Genomic DNA, 19874 nt, shown 5'->3' with positions numbered 1-19874 from the left:
CCCTTGTATGGAGCTTGAATCAGGGCACACTATCTCTATTATGTCCTTGAATAATAGGTCAACACAATTTGTTAAATTTGATACCAACAAAGTTCAATTACATCTCCTAAAGCACTTATATCATATTCCTTTTCTGATACTTTTAGTCACGTAGCAAGTTTATTGATCTTATTATTGATCTTCCATAATCTTCCATACCTGTGAATAATAATCAACATAACTGATTTCAGTTCCATCTTTCTTTTTAAATGTATGAGTGGGTTTCACAACCCAATCAATATCATCAATGCGATATGTTTTATTATTATATCTAGGAGAAAGAAACAATGCATTATTCTGCAATCAAGTTTTTCCCATAGTAATGCCAGCATCTGGCTGTAATTCAAAGCACCTGGAATAAAACCGGGGTGGCTCGGTGGTGCAGCAGTATCTGCCTTACAGTTCTTGCAGAGACCCAGGTTCGATCCCAACTATGAGTGCTGTCCGTATGGAGTTCGTACGCTCTCCCCATGACCTGCGTGGGTTTTCTCGGAGATGTTCGGTTTCCTCCCACACTCCAAAGATGTACAGGTTTGTAGATTGGCTTGGTATGAATGTAAAATTGTCCCTAGTGTGTGTAGGATAGTGTTAATGTGTGAGGATTGCAGGTCGGTGCAGACTCGGTAGGCCGAAGGGCTTGTTTCTGCACCATATCTCTAAACCAAACTAAACTAAAAGTTACTGAGTCATTTGACGTGTGCTTGCTCCGCTTTAATCCCTACTGTCTTTGTCATGTTCACAATTTACACTAGGCATCGAATATTTGCTCAAATATAGACAAGCATATAAATAATTACAAATTACAGGAAATGTTAACAAAACATCATGCCCCTTATTACTGCCAGAAGACGATTGTTTGTCCCTTGCAGCATCAGTTGGCTTAATTCTGGACACTGTAGTGGACTTCCAAGACCTGATATTGCTGTCCTCCAGATAACCTTGGGCAACATCCCAGTCTGAGCCAGGGTATAACAGTGCTCTTATAGTCGGTGGAAGTCACATCCCTCTGCTCCATCACCAAAGTTGCAACTAAATGAAAGGCCTGATATCAAAGAATCAACTACATAACAGTAAAAAAAGATTGAGAACTCTATCGATCTGAAATGGTGTGAAATTTCTGTTCCAGAGGAAACCATGCCCAGAGACAGATTTTGCAATTACTGAAAATATCAAGATTAATGTAAGATGGGGTAAAGTTTTTCAAGTTCCAGTATTTTAATTGATAATGCAGTATTTCATACATTTGAATTAATAGCAACATGTAAGGCAATACTAGAGGAATTGTTCTCACTTAACCTCTTGATTGGATAAATAACCAGATCTGTAAAAGATTGCAAATGTTAGAAAAAAGCTGTTAATGATAAAAGTAATTGCAAGCTAGATATCTGACTTTGAAGTAGTGCCTGACATAATAACATTTCCATAAATATGAGATACCTTTTAGTTAGGCAAATTTTCAATGTATCAATACCAGTGAAGTGCAGTATGTATAATTTATGAAATAATAACATTAATCAGATATTATGAAGAAGCATTAATTCGGTATAGTTCAGTATAGCAACAGTGTTGCTCATTGAATTTAGTTGAGAAACCGTTTGAAAATATTTGTCCAAAAACATTTCAATTCAGCTATTATTAATTGCAATTTCAACATCTGAATTAAGAATTTGCTTTATAACTTGTTTGTTTCTCTCTGCTAGTTTTTAAAAAATTGGATAAATTGTCATGTTTGTTATTGTTAGTACCATCATACCAAAATAAGATGACCGGGGACTTGGTTCAAATCTTACCTCTCTGACAGACACCAGTTCATCTCCATTAACAACTGTAAATCCCCCACCGCTCCCCTCCCCCAAGGTGTCCCCCAAGGCTCAGTCCTTGGCCCCCTCCTCTTCATCCTCTACCTGTTCCCCCTTGGTCAATTAATCCGCCGTCATGGTCTCAACTTCCACTGCTTCGCCGATGATATCCAGCTCCTCATCTCCACCAAGTCAATCTCCTCCACCACACACTCTACACTGACAAACTGCATTACTGAAATAAAATCTTGGCTTCAATCAAACTTCCTCAAACTCAATTGCAACAAATCTGAAATCATCATCATTGGTCCAAAAATGCTCACCAAATCCACCCAAAACTTCATCCTCAACATTGATGGTCTCCCAGTATCCACCTCACCTCACATCCGGAATCTTGGAATCATCCTTGATCAAACCCTCTCCTTCGACAAACACATCAAACACATCACAAAGACAGCCTTCTTCCACCTCAAAAACATTGCCCGTCTCCGTCCATCCCTCTCCTCCACAGCTGCAGAAACCCTCATCCACGCCTTCATCACCTCCCGTCTGGACTACTGCAACAGCCTCCTCTATGGCGCACCCTCAAAAATCATCAATAAACTTCAATACATTCAAAAGTCCGCTGCCCGTCTACTCACACACACCTCGATCCGTGACCATATCACCCCCGTCCTTTACAAACTCCACTGGCTCCCCATCCCCCAGAGAATCCAGTACAAAATCCTCCTCATAACCTACAAAGCCCTCCATAACCTGGCCCCATCCTACCTGACCGACCTCCTCCACAGGCACACTCCCACCTGCACCCTCCGCTCTGCCGCTGCCAATCTCCTATCCCCCCACATCCGGACTAAACTCAGATCCTGGGGAGACAGGGCTTTCTCCATCGCTGCTCCCACCCTATGGAACTCACTACCCCAAACCGTTAGAGACTCCCCCACACTCACCACATTCAAAACATCGCTGAAGTCTCACCTGTTCAGGACTGCCTTCAACCACTGAAGATCACCTCACCTTCTGTCTCCTTTCTCTGTTCATTTATTTATTTACTTATTTATCTATTTATTCATTTCCCTATGTTCTCAAAATCTCTGTAAAGCGTCTTTGAGTATATGAAAAGCGCTATATAAATAAAATGTATTATTATTATTATTATTATTAAATGCCAAGAAGCACTATAGACTTTTGTACCATTTGGAGTATTGTAACATTTTAGGGTTTCTCATGTGGAACAATTGTGTCTTTGTTACCTTGTAAGGACAATGAATCCCACTAATTCCTTCATACAGGTATCAATGAAATGATGATCACCACTTCTGTTGTATAGCTCAGTCATGAAATCCAATACAGTCTCGCTCCGTAGAATCTTATGACTTATATCAACAGACAATAATATCTTGGTCTCACATCTCAGGATTGAGGTAGAAAATCCAGGCCATAGAACTAATCTGGAATTAAAAAATATAAAAGTTAAAATACATGTATCTAGAATTTGAAAGCATCTGTTGTGTTGTGCTAAACAATGGAGTATTTTGCTTGAGAATGCAATGATGGGAAATTTAGTGGTATAAAAGCTAAAGTATCTGTTGCACCAGACCACACAAAAAAAAAATCAGTTGGGACTTGAACCATGGATGAGGGATTGTAGGGAATTGATGGTTGTGAGTGATGAAGGATGATCTGAGATAAGAGGGTACATCAGGGCTGATCAGGAACTAGAGAGGTCAGGAACTGGATTGCTATAAAGAGTAGGGAAGAGAGATGGCTATCAGATTCAGTGGGAGCAGAGAGAAAATGATTGTTGGAGCAGGATTTTTAAAATGGTGATCTGCAAATAGGGCAGGTAATTTTGGAAGGTGAGGATGAAAAGGGCAAGGCTGGATCAGGGTCATAAGGGTCATAATTGTAATTGTGTGTCTTGTGTTCTTTATTGTTTACTGCCGGACCCTGACGTGAGAGGATGCTGGCGCTGTTTGTTCGCCGCTTCTCCGTCAGGACTAATCTTTTGTTTGTTTGTTTGTTTTTATGTCTTGTTTGCTCTGTAAAGCGTCTTTGAGTATCCTGAAAAGCGCTATATAAAATAAATGTATTATTATTATTATTATTATTAAGCTACATGGGCCCAAGGGGAAATTGTTTAGATTCAATGTTTAATTGGAATTTATCCAAAGTACATTACTAGCACCAACATAATCTTTGTGTGAAAGCGCATTTCTCAATGCCAGTAAATCTCAGACCTGGCACAGAACTCATAGTCCACTGGGCAGCAGAAATGTCTGCCCTTTGGTATACTTCACTGATCTCAAATATTGACAGAAGCAAGTAAAAGCACTAGAAAGGTACCATCAATACAAATCCCCTAAATTCACTGGAAAGGCAAGTGAACCAACATCATTGTCCTCTACCAGGCCAACAATCCCAGCATCAAGCCCCTACACTCAATGGATATGTTGGGTAGGCAACTTCATTTGTGTGCCTGATATCATATTCTTAATACAAACACTCAATACCCAGCTTTGCCTCGAGAAGAGATTACCTCCCAGGCAGAGAATGTCGAAGAGCAGAAAAAGAATGGATAGGGAAGAGAAAGAAGAGGGAAGGTGGAGGAAGAAGGTGGAGGAAGAATAAGGGTTAAGGAAGAGGAGAAAGAAGGGAGAAGGTGGAGGAGAGATAAGGGAGGAGAGTGAAGAAGAAGCACTCTTATAGGTTCAGTTCCTATTTTTTGTGTTCATCTGAACCAGTGGTGGTTTGTATCTGGTGGTTTCCACCTTACACCAGTCTATTCTCCAATTTGTCTGGCAACTTGGTTTTACTGCCAACAATTTTATTGCAGGGACCACTGACTCATTTCCGTTCCAATCACCGTAAAATTGTAAACATCTCCAAATTCAATCTGCTACTCAAGGAAACTTCCTGTGCAACTGCAGGAAGTGAAGTATTTACCCTTTAACCTCTTTCTTTCCAGCATCCAGGGACCCAAACAATCCTTCCAGATGATGTAATGATCAACTGCTTTCAATTTAGTGTAATCACATTACACATTCCTGCTCACTGGAAAACCAAATATAGATCAGGTGACTAGTCGACTAACCATCCTTGCTCAGTCCACCAAGGTGACTGGAATTTTCATCCGCCTGTCAATTTAATATTCCATTTTCCAGTTTTCACTCAGATCTTTCCAACTTTAATTTGCCCTTTAGAAGCACTAATTCAAGTATACTCGGTAATCTTCAGGGTCAGTTTCCCTTAATTTTCATAACTTAAAACAAAATCTTCATATTCTGTTCTCAAAAATTAACAACAAACACTCAATTATATTTTCACAGAAGTTGTTCCCATGAAGAAATGAAACAGTTGCCAATGAATGAAATTCATTAGATCTTCTAAGTTGTTGCATTATCTCATAAATGGCTGGAAAATTGACATGTTGATCACTTAAATTTCCTATCTGTAATCATTCTACTTTTTAATGCACCACAGTTATACAATCAATATTTTCATTTATTAAATAGGAGTTTGGGTGCTTCCTAATTATAAAAATAGCTAAATTATAGGCACATTGTCATTGGCCAATTTATAATTGTTCCTGCTAGTAAAAGCAAGTTAACTTCAAACGTAATCTGCAGGCAAATTGCACAAATCAACATTGGTAAATGTCTATAAAATGCCATATTGATTACTTGTAATCAAGAAAAACTGGTTTCTCCTCTGGTGCAGCAACCCACAACGTAGTTTTATGATTGACTCTGCAAAACATTAGGAAAATAAATATAGAAATGGCCTACCTGTGTTGAGGAATATGAATTGGAGTTGATGGATTATAAAAGTTTCGCCCAATTGGATACAGAGACAGCATTTTTAGAACTCTAATCAAGAACAGAAGTTATATATAAGGTATGTATTTGCATTTACATAGAGCAAAGAACCGTACTGCATGGGAACAGGCCCTTCGGCCCACAATGTCTACATAATCACATTGAATGGCGGTGCTGGCTCGAAGGGCTGAATGGCCTCCTCCTGCACCTATTGTTTATTGTCTAAACCCTCGATACAAATTTAAACCAATCCCATCATTCTGCACCTGGTTTGCATCCCTCCATTCCAAACCTGTTCATGTGCCTCTCTAAATACCTCTGAAATCTTGCTATCGTATCTGTTTGCACTACCATCCCCGCTCTAGGTGTAAAAATACTTACCTCACAAAACTCTGTTAAACTTCCCCCTTCTCAGCTAAACATATGATGTATGGTACTTGACATTTCCATCTTGGGACAAAGACTTCTACTACCACATCTATGCTTGATATAATTTGATATACTATCAGATCACCCCTCAGCCTCGGACGCTCCTGAGGAAACAACCCAAGTTTGTCCAACCTCTCCTTGCAGCTAATACTCTCCAATTCAGGCAACATCCTGGAGAATTTCTTCTGCAACCTCTCCAAAGCCTCCACATCATTCCTGCAATGCAGAGATCAGAACTGCGCACAATACTCCAAATGCGACCAAACAAAATTCAAACTTCTATTCTAAAAGTCCAAACAAAGGTTGGCTGCAAACTGCAACATGTTTACCAAGTGTTATACTCAATACTCTGATCAATTAAGGCAAGATGCAGTTGGGCTTCTTTACCTCCTTATCTGCTTGTATAGCGGCTTTCAGGGAGCTATGCACTTGCACCCCAAGATCCCTCTGTACATCACATTGGTACATTCTTCAGAAAAATACATGTATTTAACCATGATGGCCAGAGCACACAATTGAATACATTTACGAGTCTTGAATCTCAGGAATAAAAAGGACCTGACTCCTATCTTTTATTAGTTGTTAACAATCCCACTGGAATGTTGTTGGAGAGGGAATAAAATCCACTTATTACTGTAATACTGAGACAGACTTTATTCCAGCAATATTGGAATTTTTATTATTTATACATATTTAAGTTCTTTAAGGGCCAAGTCTCCTTTACAATAAGATAATCAGTCACAAAGAATATGGATTACCGGTGGGACCAAAAGTGATTTTAAGTCAGACTTCCAAAGAACCCTGATCTGCTTTATAAGAAAGAAGCAATGAAGGTCTTGTGTCCATTCAGGTGGCAGTAGCTCATACTGGCTAAAGAAGTAACCCTAACAAATTACATTTGTAACAGGATATCTTGGCTTGGGAGAAAATGGACAGTTTATCTGTGCCATCACCGGCTGGAGTTTAAAATTCTGTGGATAAATATGGATCATTAAAAATCCAAGGAAAAACGGTGATGAATTGCCTAAAGATAGTGACAGGCATGAGGTATCCATTCACCAGAAAACCAATGAAGCAGATGATCATTATATCTCCACCCTCTCTCAGCTGGCACCATCCCCCTTCTCTCATTTAGCTTCTCCTTTCAGAAATCCTTCTTCAGAAATCCCCTTTCTAGTTAGAAACTTACCTCTTCCCCTTCTCTACAATTTAAAACATGTTTGATTTCTAACTTTCCTAGTTCTGACAAAAGGTCATCAGCCTGAAACAGTAACCAAATCTCTCTCCGTATATGCTGTCCGACCTTGTGAGTGTTCTCAGTGTTTTCTGTTATTACTGGCACCCATTTAAAACTGTTTTCTAATTTTCAGCTATTGAATGATTATCCAAATTCTCAATCTATTTTATGTCATTGAGAACAACTCACCTTCTGATCGTGATATTGAAAAACTGGATACACGTGGGAGAATCCTGTGGAAATTGACTTGTCAGAGCAATGGTTATATTCACTGCCTGCCCACTTTTCATTATGCTGGTCACTTCCATAATCTTTAAAAAAAAAGTAAAAACAACTGTTAGATGTGAAAAGGTCAACTTAATTTTTTTATTATTAGCTCCTGTCTTTGTTCATCTTGATTGGTCTAGGAATTCCAAATCTCTTAGAATTCCACGTCTTTACAGGCATTAACACTTGCCCAGTGTACAACATTTTGAGGTTACAGAGTGGGCACTTCATAGTGTCACACAGAATGTTACATAAGGGGACCATGAACTAGTTCTGCATTGGATGTTCTTCTGGCTCAACTGCATTTATGCTAGCGACTGCTATTTTTCATATTTTGTCTTGTTGAATAATTCCAAAGAAATGGTGTAACAGATGCAATGCAAATCTACTTCTCTCAGATATCAGCTGTCAAGAAGTATTTCCTTTGGAATGCAGTATGTGCTGGAGATCTCAGAGAACTGAGAAGATTTGAGAAATGAAAAGACTAAGGAAGATGGAAGCTATGCAGGGCCATATCAACCCAGAGTGTTCAGTGTAATTTTCTGAACTGAACCTTCGAAGGAACAATGCAGGAGATTTAACGGTTCAATAAGGCAACCCACTGAAATGCATCACCTGCTCAAGGCATAAACCAGGAAAAGGCCTAATTACCTGTGGCTGATAAAGTGACAATCGCAGATGGAATTAACTCAGGCAAGTGTGAGGTGTTCCATTTTAGTAAATTAAATGTGGCAGGTCCGCACAGTTAATGGTAGGGTCTTGGAGTACAGTCGTTCTTGGTAGATAGTGTGGTGAAGATGATGTTTGGCACACTTGCCTTCATTGGTTAGGCAAGTGGGTGCAGGAGTTGGGACATCATGTTACAACTCTACAAGTAGGTAGTTAGACCACATTTGGAGTACTGTGTGCAGTTCTGGCCATCCAACTATAGGACAGATGACATTAAGCTGGAAAAGGTGCAGAAAATATTCTCAAAGATGTTACCAGGACTGGAGGGCTTGAACTATAATAAGTACCTATATAGCTGGGACAGCTATTGGAGTGTAGGAGTTGGAGTACTCTTATAGAAGTATTAAAAATTATGAAACACATCGATAAGATGGATAGTGACAGTCTTCGCTGGAATTTAGAAGACTGAGGGGGGATCTTATAGAAACATAAAAAATTCTTAAGGGGTTGGAGAGGCTAGATGCGGGAAGATTGTTCCCGATGTTGGGGGAGTCCAGAACCAGGGGTCACAGCTTAAGGATAAGGGGGAAGTCTTTTAGGATCGAGATGAGAAAACATTTCTTCACACAGAGAGTGGTGAGTCTGTGGAATTCTCTGCCACAGAAGATAGTTGAGGCCAGTTCATTGGCTATATTTAAGAGGGAGTTAGATGTGGCCCTTTTTGCTAAAAGGATCAGGGGGTATGGAGAGAAGGCAGGTACAGGCTACTGAGCTGGATGATCAGCCATGATCATATTGAATGGCGGTGCAGGCTCGAAGGGCCGAATGGCCTACTCCTGCACCTATTTTCTATGTTTCTATGTTTCACAAGGTCTCTAAAAATGTAGGGCATAGATTTAAGGTGACGGGAAAGGATTAAAAGGGACTTGAAGTACAACTTTTTCACATAGAGGATGGAGGACATGTGGAATAAGCTACCAGAGGAAGCAATAGTGGCAGGTGCAATTACAATGTTAAAAAGCTATTTGGACAGGTACATGGATGGAAAAGGCTTAGAAGAAAATAGACCAAATGCAGGCAAATGGGAATAGTTCAGATATACATTTTTGTTGGGATGGGCTGGAAGACCCGTTTCCATATTGTATAAATCTACAACTCTATAATATATAAAGGGAAGTACTAATTATGTGATTTCCTGTTAAAACTGACAGATATTTTTGAAAATGAAAAACGAAAGAATAAATGTTTTTAAAAATTCGTATTAAATAAAATTGATACCCTTAAACTTAAACTAACAAGCCTTTCAAGTTTACTTTGTACTGAGATCACATTCAAAACCTATCCCGATACCACTTATTCTAGAAAAGCTTAGCACAATTGCCTTAACTACAGATTTTCAAGTTGTTGGAGAATGGGGGAAGCCACATCTACGATGGGCTGGTATGGTGGAGATGTCAATGAGCATGATTATAAGCATTAATAAGAAGCACTGAATAAAAACTTAGAGTGGAGACAGTAGATGGGGGATATATCACACGACAGAAGTGGAAAGCTTTGGAATCTTTAGTGTATACTATCTGCATCAGCAGTGTGAGACCCTGTCTGCTGGCAGTGGGCACTCGAAAAAAACATTAATAATTAATGTGTATTTCCAGTGCGTTGGGACCAAATATACCACTGCACTCCCAACAACTGATCAGGAAATTTAATGAAACATGTTGAAATTAGGTTTATTTTTTGTGTCATTTTGAAACAAAATCTAATTCATAACATTTCACGATGTTAAAAGTTCAGTATTTGTGAGCAGGATCAAACATGTGCTTTTTACCTGGTTTTGTAGTTTATTTGGAAGGAAAAGTACAGTTCCATCAAATGCCCTGATCTTTCCCAACAGATCACCGTGGCTAAAGAGTAGTGCCATCCGTAAGCGTTTTGATTCAATGTCAGGCAGGAAAGTCACATGATACTGGTACAAGAACCATTTTGGAGGAGATCTGAAGGCAAAAAGATTTGTGATGATCTTCACTGGAATCCCACTGGAACCTGCAAATGTCCAACATCAAATAATTATCAGTATTTTACATTTTGGTGGTAGTGTTATACAGCACGGGAAGAGTTATACAGCATGGGAACAGTTCTTCAAACTCAACTTGCCGTTACCAACATGTCAACCAACATGTCCATCCGAGTTTGTTCCATTTGACCTGCATTTGATCTATATCTCTCTAAACATTTCCTATCCACGCACCTGTCCAAATTTATTTTAAACATTGTTGCCTCTGGCAGCTCGTACAATGTACCCACCATCCTTTGTGTGAAAAAGTTGCCTCTGGTCTTTAAAACTTTCTCGTCATCTTCAACATTTGCTTCTAGTTATAGATTCTCCGACCCTGGGAAAAAAAACATTGAATATCTACCCTATCTAAGCCCCTCATGATATTATAAATCTCTCTCGGATCACCCTTCAGCCTCCTTTACTCCAAACAGTCCCAGCCATTCAGTATTACCAGCACCTGGTAAAGCGCTATATAAAATAAATGCTTATTATTATTATTATTATTATTATTATTATTATATAACTCAAGCCTTCCAGTACCAGCAACTTCCTTGAGAATTTTTTCCACCCCTCTCCACCTTAATCATATCCTTCCTGTAGCATAAGGACCTAAACTTCAGACAACACTCCAAGTGCAGTTGTACTCATGTCACATCCAGCTGTAAAGGACATCCCAACTCTTGTACACAATGCCCTGACTGATGATGCCATATACCTCCTTCTCCATCGTGTAGGCTTGTGTGGAAGGTTAGATTGCTGGACATCCAGGGTGAGCTTGCCAATCAGAATAAAAATTGGCTTTGTGGCCAGCCAGTGATCACCCTGTACACTAACACTATGCTACACGCTAGGGACAATTTTATAATATTACTGAAACCAATCGAAGAACTACTCAAAAAGCTGGTGTAATTCAGCGGGTCAGAAAGCATCTTTGGAGAAAAATAAGTGATGTTTCGGGTGAGGATCCTTCTTCAGACGTCTGAAGACAGGTCTCGAGTTGAAACATTGACTATTCTTTTTCTCCAGACATGCTGTCTGACCCGCTGAGTTACTCCAGCTTTTTGCGTCAACCTACAAACTTGTACATCTTTAGAACGTGGGCGGAAAGAAACCAAAGCACCCGGAGAAAACCCATGTGGTCAGAGGGGGAGTGTATAAACGCCATACAGACAGCACCCGTCGTCAGGATCGAACCTGGGTCTCTGGCGCTGTAAGGCAGCAACTCTACATTTGCGCCACTCTGCAGTTATGTAGAGAAGCTAGCCTCTTATTAAGTTGGCTGAAGTTGATGAAGCCCAGAGATTTTTATACTGAATGATCTTGGATTGAAGTATTGTTTGAGACAGGTCATGTTAAATATAAATTACAGTAATACTCTCCTTTTCAACCTGACATTATCTTTTTGAAAAAATATGTGATTAGCCATAGCCTTCACTTAATTGTTAGAAGAGGTTTCATGAATCTTAAATTCATACAACTTTAAAACAGGCCCTTTGCACCTCTCTAAGTCCGCACCAACCATCAAACATCATTTATAATAATCCTACACTAATCATGTTTTATATTCCCTAGATTCCTACAAATTCTTCAGAAATTCTACCACTCACCTGCACTCAAGCAATTTACAATGGCTAATTCATGTACCAATCTGCACATCCTTGGGATGAGCAAGGAATCTGGAGCAATTAGGGAAACCTATGTGGCCACACAATGTGCAAACTTCATGCAGGCAGGTGTCATGAGGTCAGGATTATACCTGGGTCACTGAAGCTGTGCGGCAGATGTTTTACAAGCCAGTGTCTTACTTATCATACCAATTTAAAAGTCACATTTAGCATCTGCAAATTTGAGTTGTAGTGTAATGTAGTGACATCTATCTTTCCCACAAAAAACAAAGAACTGAAGGAACTCAGTTCCTTCATTGCCCATCTTTCATACAGTCGGAACAACAGACCAGGAACTCGACTAAACCAATCCTTGAATTATATAACCATCAAGACCCACAAAGACTGTTTCTGCTACTCTCTGTACCCTAGAACCATCCCTGTTTGGAATCCTTTGCCACCGCATATAAAATCTGCTGCGGATAGTAAATCTTTTAAACTGTTGCTTGAAAACACTAAATTTTAAATCTGCAACTGCATGCATGAGGGGACTGCATGTTTATAGCCCAACAGCGGTGTTTGGTGCAGTATCAACAAGACAACGAGACAAGACAAGAACTCAGGTAGTATCTGTGGATGGAAATGGGCAGAAAATGTTTTGGGTCAGAACTGTCTTTAGACCTGATGGAGTAGAGAGGAGAAAGCTGCGAGAAAGAGAGATAACGAGAAGCTTTCTGCTGCTCCCTCGCCTGCCGAGTTCCTCCAGCACTTTGTTTTTTTACTCAGAATTCCAGAATATGCTGTCTCTTGTGCCTCCCTATATTTTCCCAAGCTCTTTTCAGCTTAAGACCATCGGGCATTTGCAAGATTACATTTGGAGGAGAAGGAAGTATCATATAGCGACACTAAAATTATGGAGATAACTTAAATTTAGACCCTTCAGTGTCTTATAAATACATAAATTACACCAAAACTCTAAATTCAACTGTATCACAAAGGAACTTTTTGCAGTAACTAATTTTCACAAGAATATATTAACGATTTCAAAAGCAGAAAAAATATTTAAAATAATAATTTCTGCCAATCAATTATTTTACCTGATTTAGAGTCCTTCACGTGTTGTATCGCTTTTCTCGTATTTACACCACAATCAAAGAAATCACGCCTCTTGGAGCGTCCTCTCTCCATCATTATTTGCTGCTCAAAACCAGCAGACACTGCAAAGCAAGAAAATGATTGCAAGACTGATTATATAAGTCTCTAGTAAAGTTTGATTATTGGAAGCAAACTTTTGGAAAACATGACTTCTCATTTATGAATCATAATGTTTGAATTATTCAATATTGGAATAAGAAAAGTATACAAACATCCTACAAACAATTTTTGAATTATTCAATATTGGAATAAGAATTTTTTTGAATTATGCAATATTGGAATAAGAAAGGTATACAAATATCCTACAAACAAGTTTTATACTTACACAGCACAGAGATCGCTCATAGCTTGTAACTGAGGTATTTATGTTATATGTAGTGACAGAATGTGGCCAATAAGACAAGTAACATGGCAAAATATTCAAAGGAAATGCACTAAATGTCCCACCTCTCCACATTCAGGTTCCCATACATCTCCGATGGTAAAAAAAAGTGGCAATTATGTATGTTTGTATTATTATTTTATTTCATATTTTATTTCATATTTCAGATACAGCGCGGAAACAAGCCTTTTCGGCCCACCAAGTCCGCGCCGCCCAGCAATCCCCGCACACTAACACTATCCTACACACACTAGGGACAATTTTTACATTTACCCAGTCACGGTAGCGCAGCGGTAGAGTTGCTGCTTTACAGCGAATGCAGCGCCGGAGACTCAGGTTCGATCCTGACTACGGGTGCTGCACTGTAAGGAGTTTGTACGTTCTCCCCGTGACCTGCGTGGGATTTCTCCGAGATCTTCGGTTTCCTGCCACACTCCAAAGACGTACAGGTGTGTAGGTTAATTGGCTGGGTAAATGTAAAAATGTAAAAATTGTCCCTAGTGGGTGTAGGATAGTGTTAATGTACGGGGATCGCTGGGCGGCGCGGACTTGGTGGGCCGAAAAAGCCTGTTTCCGCGCTGTATATATATGATATGATATGATATGAATTAACCTACAAACCTGTACGTCTTTGGAGTGTGGGAGGAAACCGAAGATCTCGGAGAAAACCCACGCAGGTCACGGGGAGAACGTACAAACTCCTTACAGTACAGCACCCGTAGTCAGGATCGAACCTGAGTCTCCGGCGCTGCATTCGCTGTAAAGCAGCAACTCTACCGCTGCGCCACCGTGCCGCCCTTATTAGGACCATTTTCCATTTAATTATTTAATAGCACCTTACATAAGAAATATTGGTATTGGTATTTATTTATTATTGTTACATTTACCGAGATATAGTGAAAAGCTTTTGTTTTCATGCTGTCCAATCAAACAAAATCATACTCTCCACGAGTGCAATCAAGCCACACACAAGTACAACAGGTAGGGTGAAAAGAAAAATACCAAGGGCAGAATATGTGTTACAGCAGGATTAGACCATCCAGTCCCTTAACATGAGGTCAAGATGAACTCAGAAAATAAACAGAGGCTTTAGCGAAAGTTTCAATAGACTTTTTGCTAAATTACTCATATGAATTCACAACTATTATCATTGAAACATGTCAAACTAATTATTTTATCTTGAGCACTATATATAAGTGTAGTAACTTCTTATTTTAAATGAAACAAAGAGCCTGGACAACATAGAGCTCTAAACCCAATAAACCCTAACCTCAAAAAGAACCAGAAAAACATTCTGTATGTATATATCCTTGGTACAGACCTCCCAACATTTGATTTAAAAAAATCATGATTTTGATGCCCAAAATTCAGAATTTTACATCAACACTCAAAATATGGCGCGTAATGCAACTTTTCAGCAAAAAAAAGTATCGACGCCAAATGCGTATATGCGTTGCGCAATTCATGTTTGAAAAACAACTATTATTTCCAACAGTCTGTAGTTCTTGGACTACATGTACAATGTCAGGCCTTTCATGAGTATATTCTGCTATATATAGAAAGGTTATTGAACAGATATACTGTTTGCAACACAAAGAAAAAATTGTTTTGTTTTTGTTTTTTCTATTTTGATTTTTCCTTACACATCCCAATTCTCTTGGTATTGAATAAAAAGAACAATGGCCATAAAATGTATGACTACGTTATGAAGAAAGAGTTGATATATCTGACTCGACTAAGCATACGGAAGCAGTTGTTGAAGTAAATTTGCACATTAATTGATAATAAGCCCAAAAAGGTGATAATTGGCTTTTCTGCTGTGTTTTAATTAACCTCGACTTAATTAATTCATATAGTTATATAATCTTGCATTTAAATTTAATATTTACTCATTACAGTTCCACCATTGATTTTCTGGCACTCTTGGTTCCAGAGCTTTGCTGGTTTATCCAGCCGGCCAAGGAAGTTGGCTATGGGGATAGATGTGCTGGCTCCAGCTGGGCTGCAGTTCCAGAGCCCCAGCCGCAGGTTGCAAATTCAACCCACCAATTGGCCATGGAAGTCCCGATGAAGTCGAGCTTGGGTGCCTTGCCCAGCCTAGGTGCCACATTTTCGGGGAGACTTCCAGGGCGGGGGGATTTCTCGCAGAAACCCTAGCGACCTCTAGTGGCCGAATTGACAAATTGGCCATGGAAGTCCCGATGAGGTCGAGATTGGCTGCCTTGCCCAGCCTAGGCGCCACATTTTTGGGGAGACTTTCAGGGTGCGGGGTATTTCTTGCGGAACCCCTAGCGACCGAATTGACTAATTGCAATTACCGACTGTTTTGCGGAAAAATGTGAGGCGAAATCGGAATGGCGGAAATAAAATAAGTGGAAACTTTCCGCTAAATTCGGAAGGGTTGGGAGGGGTGCTTGGTGTATGCCATATGGTTTCTCACCCACGAGAAGAACATGTTGGGTGGATGCTGGCCAGAGGAAAATTAATCACCAAATTGCCACAAAAAATCTCAACCTCACTAGTTAAAGAATCGTGGGATTTGGGAGTACAGCTGCAATGTCCGTTACTCACACATGATGAGCAGCCCCAAAATCAGATAAAATTAATATGTCTACACATTTTCTGCACATTTCATAGCCAGATTGACAAAATACAAAGCCACTTCTAGAAACAGTATGCTATTTGCATGTGTTTTATCAACAACTGTGTTTAATGCAAGCCATTACCTAAATTTTGCATTTAAATTGAGAAAAATTGAAACTGGGTAAATCCTTCCGACAAACCCATAAGAAAAATAGATGTTGTGAACCAAGCTATCAGGTCAGATAGGCTAGCAGTAAATGTGTTAACGGTTTTAATGAAATTCAATTATCCACAATGAAAAGCAATGCTACGAACAATAGAACTCACATTTTCAATGTTCCTCAATAATTCATAATTTAACTTCAAAGACATCAAGTACAGAAACAATTATCCAATGCAAAATGAAATCACCAACATTTAAACACTAGCAAAAAACTGTTAAGTATCTTAAAGATTCAAAACATTTTCTTTGTTCAAAATTGTAAATGATATCATATAAACTGTGATTGTATTACATGACCTATTTGGGTGAAATGTTTGGTGAATTATGTTCCCATTCATCTAATCTGATTACAAAAACACAAAGAGAAAAGGAATGTGCTTGAAATTTAATACGACCCCAATGTAGGGAAGCAAGGAAGAGTGATGGGTGGTTAGAACTCTATGGGCTTGAAAAGCAAAACATGGCAGATACCCAAAATCTGAACCAGAAAATACTGCAAACACTCAGCAGGCCAAGTCAGGTCAAGATAAACAGTTTACAGATAACATTTTAGGTTCAAGGTCCTTTATTAGAACTGGAAAGCATTAGATTTACATTGCAAAAAGAATGGGTAGGGATTTTCAGTGGGACAAAGGTAATTTCAGTGATAAAATGAAGCCGGCGTAGCCATGGAGATTAGTTCATTATCAAGAATTACAGCAAGATCATGAACTGTTGGGCAAGTGCGCTGAGGAAGAGCTCATGGAATTCAATTCAGATATGTGTGGTGTTCCCAATTCTGGGAAGTCAAACCAGGGTAGGACCAAGGTAGGACCACACTGAAGGGAAAAATATTTCCTGGGGAGTGTTGTAGAGCAAAGAGATCTACAAATCAAGTACATATTTTTCTTAAAATGTTTTCAGAATAGATTGGGTGGTGAAGAAAGGTTCTGACACATTGGCCTTCATCAATCAAGGGATTGACTGTAGTAGTTGAAACAACTATTTACAGTTGTACAAGATGTTGGTGAGGCTGTACTTGGAGTAATATGTTCAGTTTTGGTCACCTTGCTCTAGAAAGATGTCATTAATTTGGAAAGACCCACATACGAAGATTCATGAGGATGTAGCCAGGACATAAGTGCCTGAACAAAAGGGAGAAATTGGAAAAGGCTAAGACTTTATTCCTTGGAAGACAGGAGGCAGAGGGGCAATCTTACAGCAGTGTACAAAGTCATAAGGGGGATACATAGAGTGAATGCACAGTCTTTTTCCCAGGAATGGGAATAAGGAAATAGAGGGCATAGGTCTCCTAATTTGAGGCAGCGTAGGTTTATCAGGTTAATTCCCGGGATGGCGGGACTGACATATGATGTAAGAATGGATTGACTGGGCTTGTATTCGCTGGAATTTAGAAGGATGAGAGGGGATCTTATAGAAACATATAAAACTCTTCGAGGATTTGACAGGGTAGATGCGGGAAAACATTTTCACCCAGAGAGTTGTGAATCTGTGGAATTCTCTGCCACAGAAAGCAGTGGAGGCCAATTCACTGGATGTTTTCAAGAGTGAGATATATAGCTCTTAGGGCTAAGGGGATCAAGGGATATGGGGAAAAAGCCAGAACAGGGTACTGATTTTGGATGATCAGCCAATGGTGGCTCGAAGGGCCGAATGGCCTACTCCTGCACCTATTTTCTGTGTTAAAGTGAGAGGGGAGAGATTTAGTAGGAACCTGAGGGTAAACTTCTTCATTCAAATGGTGGTGGGTATATGGAATGAGGTGCCAGCGGAAGTAGTTGAGGCACAAGAACAATAACATTTAAAATACATTTGGACAGGTACATGGATTGGAAAAGTTTAGAGGGATATGGGCAAAATGCATGCAAATTGGACTAGCTTGGATGGAAGATCTTGGTCGATCTGGCCGAGTGGGCTGAAGGGTGTGTTTCCATGCTGTATGACTCTATGTCGGTAAGATCACCAGGAGGATATGAACAAAGGTAGTTAGATAACAGTGGCTTTTTTGTTGGAGAATGCCAAAGTATGAAATACTTCACAACATTGCGTCTTTTTACAGTCAACGAGTACTGTTAATATTATCTGCCTAGTTTAAATGAAAGGCTATCCATCCCCCGTGGTTGCAAAGATCTGTCTACTTACAATAACCTAAAAAAATTGTGATTGCACACAATTATTCTCCTCGTTAATCAATTGCTGTTTTAAGATACCATATTTACCAATTGGCAAATTAAATTTAGTTTTTTTAAAAAGCTTAATCTAATATTGCACAAATATTGAAATTTGATGTCGCCAGCGTCTTTAATGAGTTATGGCTGCTAGAGTTTTCAAATTGGTTTAGTCTGAAAATAAATCAGCAAATTGAAACACCATTTCATATTTTAAGATGTTGCGGGAAACGTTTATTAAACATTTTGTCTCCTTAAAGTAACTTGCAAAATCCTGACACGATTGGCTGGCAAAAAAAAAAGTTTATTGTCTCATTGTTCCACATTCTGCAGAAACGTCCATTTTGCAATAAATAAAAACCTCACTTTTTGCAAGCAAATCTATGTGAATTAATGTTATTTGCAGCACTTCGTTTTCTTGCAGGAGTATTTTGATTAAACCCTAAAAAGTACGATGAAGTTATGCTTCATGTGACGCACACGAACCAATGTCCCCGCACTGTGAAACCTGTCGCCCGTTCATACCACCTTTAAACCATTAAAAATGACATTTATTCATGATTAACATCGGTCCAACTACTGCCTACTTATTGCGGGCCTAGCCTCCACTTAACAAGTGTGCAGCCCACAGATACACTCGCCTCTCTGGCACAGCAGCGCCGCTTTAAAGTCTCTGAGCTGTGTTCAGCCTCACTTCGTCTCCTCATCTGGAGGCACCGCCCCTCGGAGTTGGCCAGTGTGTATGTGCTGGGGTGGTGCAGGCAGCTACAATCAGCCAGTCCCTGAGTAAATACAGGCACTGAAAAAAATGAATAACAACTGCAGCACTTTACTGAAGAAGATTTTATTCCTTAGGGGAATGTCTATTTGAGAATTATGAATTGTTTTGTAATTTTTGTGTATTTATGAAACAAAATATAATTGCTTATATATTTTTATTTATTTAAATTAAATATTCTTGGTATGAAAAATGAAGGAGAATTCTAAACCACTCCATTGTATATTTGGAGCGTGAGGGTAAATAATAGGAAAAAAGTAGGGGGGGGAGGGATGTGTAGGAAGGAACTGCAGATGCTTCGGTTTAATTTAATTTAATTTAAAGAAATAAAAATATATAAGCAATTATATTTTGTTTCATAAATACACAAAAATTACAAAACAATTCATAGGCTTGTATACACTGGCTTGTATACACTGGAATTTAGAAGGATGAGAGGAGATCTTATCGAAACGTATAAGATTATTAAGGGGTTGGACATGTTAGAGGCAGGAAACATGTTCCCAATGTTGGGGGAGTCCAGAACAAGGGGCCACTGTTTAAGAATAAGGGGTAGGCCATTTAGAACTGAGATGAGGAAAAACCTTTTCAGTCAGAGAGTTGTAAATCTGTGGAATTCTCTGCCTCAGAAGGCAGTGGTGGCCAATTCTCTGAATGCATTCAAGAG

General features: G+C 39.3%; 1 protein-coding gene across 1 annotated transcript in view; it reads right to left on the bottom strand.

Annotated features, from left to right (window-relative positions):
- Positions 1 to 19147, bottom strand: part of LOC144595338 (piwi-like protein 4) — a 45730-nt gene extending 26583 nt beyond the window's left edge. Inside the window, exons 1-7 of the mRNA XM_078402724.1 lie at positions 19071 to 19147; positions 13016 to 13135; positions 10087 to 10301; positions 7512 to 7633; positions 5627 to 5707; positions 3092 to 3289; positions 199 to 310 (exon numbers count right to left, since the gene is read on the bottom strand). Coding sequence (XP_078258850.1) covers positions 199 to 310; positions 3092 to 3289; positions 5627 to 5707; positions 7512 to 7633; positions 10087 to 10301; positions 13016 to 13109 — 822 coding nt within the window. The 5' untranslated portion in view covers positions 13110 to 13135; positions 19071 to 19147. The remainder of the gene's footprint in view (positions 1 to 198; positions 311 to 3091; positions 3290 to 5626; positions 5708 to 7511; positions 7634 to 10086; positions 10302 to 13015; positions 13136 to 19070) is intronic.
- Between the last annotated feature and the right edge of the window lie 727 nt (positions 19148 to 19874).

This window comes from Rhinoraja longicauda, chromosome 7, assembly GCF_053455715.1.
Source record: "Rhinoraja longicauda isolate Sanriku21f chromosome 7, sRhiLon1.1, whole genome shotgun sequence".
Taxonomy (NCBI): domain Eukaryota; kingdom Metazoa; phylum Chordata; class Chondrichthyes; order Rajiformes; family Arhynchobatidae; genus Rhinoraja; species Rhinoraja longicauda.
Note: the sequence above shows the minus strand (reverse complement) of the source record. Positions and strands in the feature narration are given on the sequence as shown.